General features: G+C 50.0%; 1 protein-coding gene across 1 annotated transcript; it reads right to left on the bottom strand.

Moving 5' to 3' along the window:
- Positions 1-233: 233 nt before the first annotated feature.
- ITPRIPL2 (ITPRIP like 2) lies at positions 234-5,542 on the bottom strand (the record flags this gene model as incomplete). Its single annotated transcript, XM_014890652.2, has 1 exon — positions 234-5,542. A coding segment is annotated over one exon (1,641 nt), but the record flags the coding sequence as incomplete, so codon positions are not given.
- Between the last annotated feature and the right edge of the window lie 1,538 nt (positions 5,543-7,080).

The raw sequence follows: 7,080 nt of genomic DNA, 5'->3' as shown, positions 1-7,080 counted from the left end.
TCAGAAGTCAGCACCACCACAGACGGTGCCAGCTGTGCTCCACTCTCTCTTCTGTCTCTCCTCCACTTTTCTCTGCACAACTCCCAAGGCGTGGACTTCCTGCTTTTCCATCATTTTGCCACTTTGGTAGTCTCCTCCTAAAGAGCACATAAACCTGCCAATTACAGTTCTGTGGCTGCAGGTAGCTTTAAGTGAAAAAAAGGCAACAAGGAATTTAAATCTTGAGGCATAGATGCTTTAACACAGTTGTTTATTATTACAGTGAAATATTCAAACAAAACCACCAACTTTTTATGGAAACAATAAAAGTGCAAGTGTAGTTTGGAATTAAATAGAAATGAATTTATAAACGTTTCATTAAAATGAGCTGACACTTTGAACCTATAAACACTTTAAAAAAACCAAAACAATAGCAGCTGAACACTTCAGTTTTATCTTTGGTCTTATGATTAACCAGCAAAAAATAGTTGTACCAGGCATGTCCATTACAGACAGATACTTAAAATTTACATAACTCCACAGAGATTCAATATCAAAAGAGGAATGTTTGCATGATATTTGGTCAGATAAAATATAATGCCTTTGAGAAACAAACAGCATTTTTCAATACAAAATGAAATTACATATATGAATTTTGGTACTGTACATTAACTTACTCTCTTGCACTTATTCTCTTGTGTGACTCCTCTTCCCAAACAACATTCAATAAGAACAACTTCATTTGCACAGTCTCTGCAAAATTAGGTTGCAGGGAAGAGAACCAAGAGCCCATGTTAGAGCTAAATAACATGCTCTTTTTTCTGTGTTTGTGTTTCTGTTTACACACACACAGGCAACCCCTACTGAATCCATGGTACCATACAACAGCTACAGCCTTAGCAAACAGGTATCCATAACCTTGTTGTGTATTCTTGGGCTGGGAGAGGAGGAAGAAGGCAAAAGGGCCACAGGATTACTCATATGGGTCAATTCTCTGTACACATCCCTGCAGATAAGGCCCTAAACAGCTCCAGCACACAGCAGGTACCAGTGCTGTCATGTTTCTGTGGAATAAGATGAATGCTGTAACAGAAACCCAACTTGTCTCAGCTCCTTTCATCAATCATATTAATGAATGCATGCTGTAAAGCAGATAAGGAGAATACATTTAATATCTCAGTTGTACACCCAAGCCATCAAGTGCATGCACATTGCCTCATGGCAGGATGCCCCCTCTCTTCAAGAATGCTCACCCAAGCTCAAGGTGAAAGCAAACACGTGCATTATGTCCATCATGAACTCAAAACATGCTTTGATGAGCAAAAACTCACACTGAAGATCTACCTGCCTAGCTAATGAACTGAGGGTTTGCCTCACTTTTTATTACCCTGATGGACTCAACTGTTTTGGAAATACTGTCAAAACAAAGCCCACTTAAATCTCTTTACCCTACATTTCAAATCCACTTGTCTTCAATAGTTCTCCAATTTTACCCCATGTCCTTTGGCTTGTTTGCAGTGCATTTTCACTGATAGTTCACCATCACTGTCACTCACCCCTCAGTCCAACTTTCATTTTCTAAACTATTTACACTCTCCACCATCTCTTCTTGTCACATATTTTCCAATGCAACTCTCTTCTCCTGACCTTACTACATTTTAGTGAGAAGGTCCTTGCCAAGTCCATTACAGGTTTCCATGTATTGTGGCAATACTAAACAAATGTACACCCCTTTCCAGAGAAAAGATCCCTTTTCAGAGGCAGTGATATAAACAGACAGACAGCTGACTGAAGTGATCATGATGCCAGAATTAACAGCTCAAGGGTTTTCATGTCAAGAGTTCAGGCAGCCACAATACCCTGGGCTGGCCATCTAGTTCTTCTTTGGGCAAAAGATTCAATGGCTTTGATTGCAGAACTGCATCTTATTTTAAATACCAAGAAAACACAAGCCTGCAAAAATAGTACAAATCATGGTCTGCTACAAAAAAAAAACAACAACCCAGAAACACCAATGTAGCTGACTTAGTCTTAAATACCATGTGCAAAGAACATTTGATCAATACTAACTATAAATACACTATTTGTATTTGTAGAAAGAAGCAGAGTGCTTCGAATACAAAAATAACCCAGCTTGTGGGTGTGACCTATGCCATAATTACCTGAAAATGACTGCAAGAGCAGTTAAAGAAATTGACAGAAGTAGGCAAACATCTGCCTAGGGAGTGTTTCCATTTAGAAAAATTGGTTTGTATAAAGCTTCATGGATTTTGAAAATGTTTGTTTCATGTTCTGATGCACAGAACTGTGAGTAAGGCACACCAATGCATCAGAGAGAGGAAGAGCAGGTTAGTAACTTCAGACTATACTAAAGCTTCTCTGAAGTTACACTTGGTCCCTCACAATTTGAGAGTGCTCACTGAGGACACAGCATTGCAGGTAATAAAGCACATGCTCAAATTCCTGAGCACCAGCAATTTAGCTACACATTTTGGGGCTTAATACATCAAATACTTGAGCAGGTAACCAATTAAAGCAAGGCTTTGAAATTCAGAATTTTCTGACACTCTGGCACACCTGCAGAAGTAGCTAAGGACACCTGCAAACCTGTCTGCATCACAACTCAACAGGTTATTCCAGCAACTGGGACATAACCAGACAAAAACTGGCAATTATCTGCCTGATATTTATACTCAGAGGACACCAGAATTTGTAGCCCACGACTCCCACTGTACCACAAATCAGTGCTAAATTATTCTGAAGTACCCTGAAATATTTTACTTCCTTCTCTCCATAACAAAATAACAATTTGCTATAGTACAGCACTAGAAAATCCCATCAAGGTTATTTGGTTCAAACACTGACACAATCAGATAACTGGTTAGGCAGTCACTCAAAAATCCCACCAAACTCCTACCAGGGAGCAGGACGGTGCCACAGTAAGCTTATGGCACTGAGATTTGGACTGGTTTAAGGTTTGTTCCAAAATATAATACAGAATTTCTTATTTTGTTGTTGGTCTTGAGAGAAAGCATATTCTAAGAAAACAATACTTGAATATAGAAACAAATAATAAAACTCAACTAGAACCCACAAACAAATGAACTCTGAAACTCAGAGTATTTCTTTAAAAGGTTTTCCTTGGGATAATTCAAACATCAGTCCTTTAACAAAATACTAATGCCTCCTCAATAGCAATATTTAGTGCAGCCAATCATCCTAAAAATAAGGCCTTTGTGAAAATAAAGTGCTATTTGTTTCCTTCTATCTGCATTTCAATCCTTCAGTATAACCTTCACTCCACAAATGTGAAACTTGATTCTTCATCCTGTTATCACAGCATTCCCTCAAGTTTACATTAACATGTGTTACATTTCCATTTAGCACAATGTGCTCGATTACCCAGGAAATTTAAAGCATGGCATTGAGCATTTCAAACTGTGATCCACACCCATGCTCTAGTGCTTATCACATTTTAGGAACATCTTGGTACATTGACGGATTGGGGGAGGGGGGCTGTTTGCACTTAGATTTTTAAATCCCACATAGATTTTGCATCATAAAAAGAAAATCTCAGAAAAAAAGCTCTATTTTGCCACTAAGACAAAAAGTTAACATGAATTTCTAAAAATGTCAGTTTGAGCCTTTTAGTTTGCAAACTGTTGACTGAAGGCAACGCTTGACAACTAAGGCATTTCCCCAGAAATGTCAGAATTTTCACACGTACAACCAATGACAATGAGAATCACAATTTCAATAAGTCTTGGCCCGGTCTTCTTAGGTCAGGAACAAAACCACAGGAGCACATTCCATCAGTCCCACCATCCTCAGGCAGATGCAGGCTCTTGAAGCACCGGCGAGCTGGGAGTGCGCGATGCCCCGGGGCAGCCCCTGGGTACAGCAGCTGTCCCAGCCCCCCGGCTCACTCTGCCGGTGGCTCCTGCCTGGCCTCAGCCATGTGCCGGCACGGGGAGGGCGCTGGGCGCAGGTACCGGGGACTGCTGTACATCCTGATGATGTGAGGGGCCTGGATCCAGGTGCTGATCAGCTGGAAAGCTACGAGGTCCAGCGTGGGCCTGTCGAAGGCAGACAGCAAATTCACGGGGGCCGCTTCCTTGAGGAACCGGGGCAGCGCCACGGCCTCGGGGATGCTGGAGTTGCCCAGGAAGAAATCCATCAACACCTGCTTGCGCAGGCAGTCCCTGAGGTACAGCACCAGGTCCTCCAGCCGCTCCACCAGGAACTGCTCATCCCAGGCCTCCATGGGCCCCTGCAGCAGCAGGGAGAAGAGCGCTGTCTTCAGGACGTAGGAGGAGAGCACCCGGCCCCACTGGGAGCAGAAGGGCTCCTCCAGGCCGTGCCTGCGGAGGTCCCGCAGACCCTTGAGGATCTGCAGGCACTTGAGGTGGCAGGAGGCGTCCGGGGCCTGCTCCTTCAGCCAGCCCAGCAGCCGCTGCTCCTGCCGCGAGGCGTTGAGGCCCCAGAGCGCCTCGGGGACCGGGGAGCCGTGGAGGCCCTCGGGCGGCAGGGCCGTGAGGTAGAGCCCGTCACCGAGAGGGATGGCTGGGATGAGGCGCACGGCCATGGAGATGTGGCAGCAGACGTAGTCGGAGCAGGGCACGATGTGCAGCGTGGGCGGGTGCCCGGGGCACGCCGAGAGGCTGACGCGGCACCGCTCCTGCAGCCGATAGCGCACGGCTGCCAGGCACCGCTGCAGATGGCCCTGGAACCAACGCAGCACCAGCCCCGAGGAGAGGTGGCTTCTGCCCTGCAGCTCCACGCAGAAGCCTTCGACAAAGGGCCGGCAGCGTCGTGTCCAGCCGTTCCTCGCCCACAGGCCGCAGACGAAGGCGCCGCATGGCCCCAGCCCGTCGGCACAGCGCGGCTGTGGCTCCAGGTGCGGCGGCAGCCGCAGGGGCACCAGGATGTCGAAGCAGTCGGGGCTGCGCACCTTGTGCTGCTCGTAGGCGCTGCCGATGCGCACGAAGTCCCCGCGCAGGCTGAGAGCCAGCGGGCCGGGCTGCAGCCCCTGCGCCTTGGCGGCGCGCACCAGCTCGGCCACCACCCGTCCCACGTGCGCCTTGCTGTGCCCCAGCACGTGGGGCGACACCCGCAGCTGCCGCGCGTGGAACCGCTCCAGGGCTCCGCGCCGCGCCCCCGCCGCGCACCGCGCCCCGCCGCGCCGGGGGCCGCCGCCCGCCGCGCCGCAGCAGCGAGCGAGCAGGCAGCCGAGCAGCAGCAGCGCCGAGCCCTTCAGCAGCGGCACCCCGGACCCGGCCGCCTCCGCCTCCGCCGCCGCGTCCTCCGGGCCCCCCGCGCCCTCGCCGGCCGCGCTGCCGCGCAGCGCCTGGTAGAAGCAGAGAAGCGCTGTGCAGAGCGCGGTAAGCAGCGGCCAGAAGCCCCGCACACGGATGGGGGAGACGAGCAGGGCGCGGCGGGGGCTCGGGCCGCGGGGGGAGCCGCCGCCGCCCAGCCCCGCGGGCGGGGAGCGCCCGCCCCCGCCGGCCCCCTCCTCCACAGCCCCGGCCGCCCCCAGCGCGGGCCGCGCCGCTGCCCCTCGCCTCGCCCCGCCGCGCCCCTGCCTGCCCCGGCCCGGCCGCCGCTCCGCTCCGCTGCCGGCCTCCTCTTCCGACGGACGCGGCCCCGCGTCAGGCGCCGGCTGAGCTCAGAGGAAATGCCGCGGGCGGCGGCCCGAGGGCCGGGGGCGTTGTCCGACGGGGGCCGGCCCGGGGCGGGGAGCGGCGCCGCCCGCGAGGTCGCGGTTTCCCGATTTCGCGATGTCCCGCTTTCCCGCCTTCCCGCCCAGCGGGGCAGAGCCACGGTTGTCCCCGGCCCGGGCAGAACCCCCGGCAGCCCTGCCCCGAAAGAGGAGCGAGATTCGGGTTCCGTGCCCCCATCGCTGCAACAGCGCCCTGCAGCGTGTTTTGGTGTAAAACTGCGAGTTTCTGTACCCCCGCAGGAGGGGACGGCGGTGTCATGGGGAGCGCTCCTGCCCTGGCTGCAGTGTCGTGTCAAAAGCTCCACGTTGCACGTTTTTCCTCAAATAAGTGTTACAGGCCTGTCCCACTGCAGGACAGTCCCTCCCGTTCCCAGCTCTGCCTGAGGGTCTGGGTACCAAAGGAGCAGCAAAGCCATCAGTGCCAGTGCACCAGGGTGTGTACGGGCTGCTGCTGTAGTAACAGCTGCCTGAAGTCATAGAATCATTCAAAAGCCTTGGGCTTTTTACCTTGTGTCTAAATTATTAGCAAATTAAGAGAGAAGAAATAACCCCGAGGGTAAAATCTACACAGATACTTGAGATAAATTTTAAACACATAGCTTTCTGGGAGTGTGTTAAACTGTCTCAAATATTGATGGGTTCAGGGTCATCATCCTCAACTTCTGTTTGCTTAATAAATATTTACAGAGTTTTGAAGTTGTTTGCTGAAGTTTAAGAACCATCTATGTAACCATTCTGCTTGGTTTAATTTTGGGTGATAAAGTTCCTGCTGCTGCATCTGCACGGTGGCATGGGTGGCTCCACGAAGGTGAAAAGCAGTGCTTGAACACAAGAGTCTAAATCCAGCAAGCTGCAAATGCTGTAACAAGGAATGGGTCAGAGAATCAAGAGATATGCCATACAAATGTTTGGTTATGCAATTTGTGTTTATATGAAACAAAATATGACTTTAGGTGCATTAAAATCATAGCTGACAGGAAGTAGCAGATGTTGCATAGCCAAGATGCTGCACACAAAGTCAAACTAGGTAACCAAGGTCAAGCAGCCTGTATTAATTCATGGGCAACCAACCTAGGACGAGAGTCTAGAGTACACTTGAGAGATACAAAAAGAAGTCCTAATCACTCCAACTCTGACTGTTGGGCTACAATCAGGAGATTTTTCAAATTGGAAATAAAGCAGATGTAAAGGCAAGAAACCGTAGGCAATTTTATAACATCTCAGCCAGCAAAATATTTCATGCCCTCCAACAGAAAGCACGTTTTCTGACAGCTCCAGTCAGCTCAGTCCATAGCCTTGCTATTCAGAAATATCATCCCACAACAGCCATATCTTGCAAAGCAAACGCAGGAAGTGAAAAGCATCTTTCTTTCCCACTCCTA

The sequence above is a fragment of the Sturnus vulgaris genome, chromosome 16 (assembly GCF_052056855.1).
Source record: "Sturnus vulgaris isolate bStuVul1 chromosome 16, bStuVul1.hap1, whole genome shotgun sequence".
Taxonomy (NCBI): domain Eukaryota; kingdom Metazoa; phylum Chordata; class Aves; order Passeriformes; family Sturnidae; genus Sturnus; species Sturnus vulgaris.
This window is presented reverse-complemented; position numbering and strand designations above follow the sequence as displayed.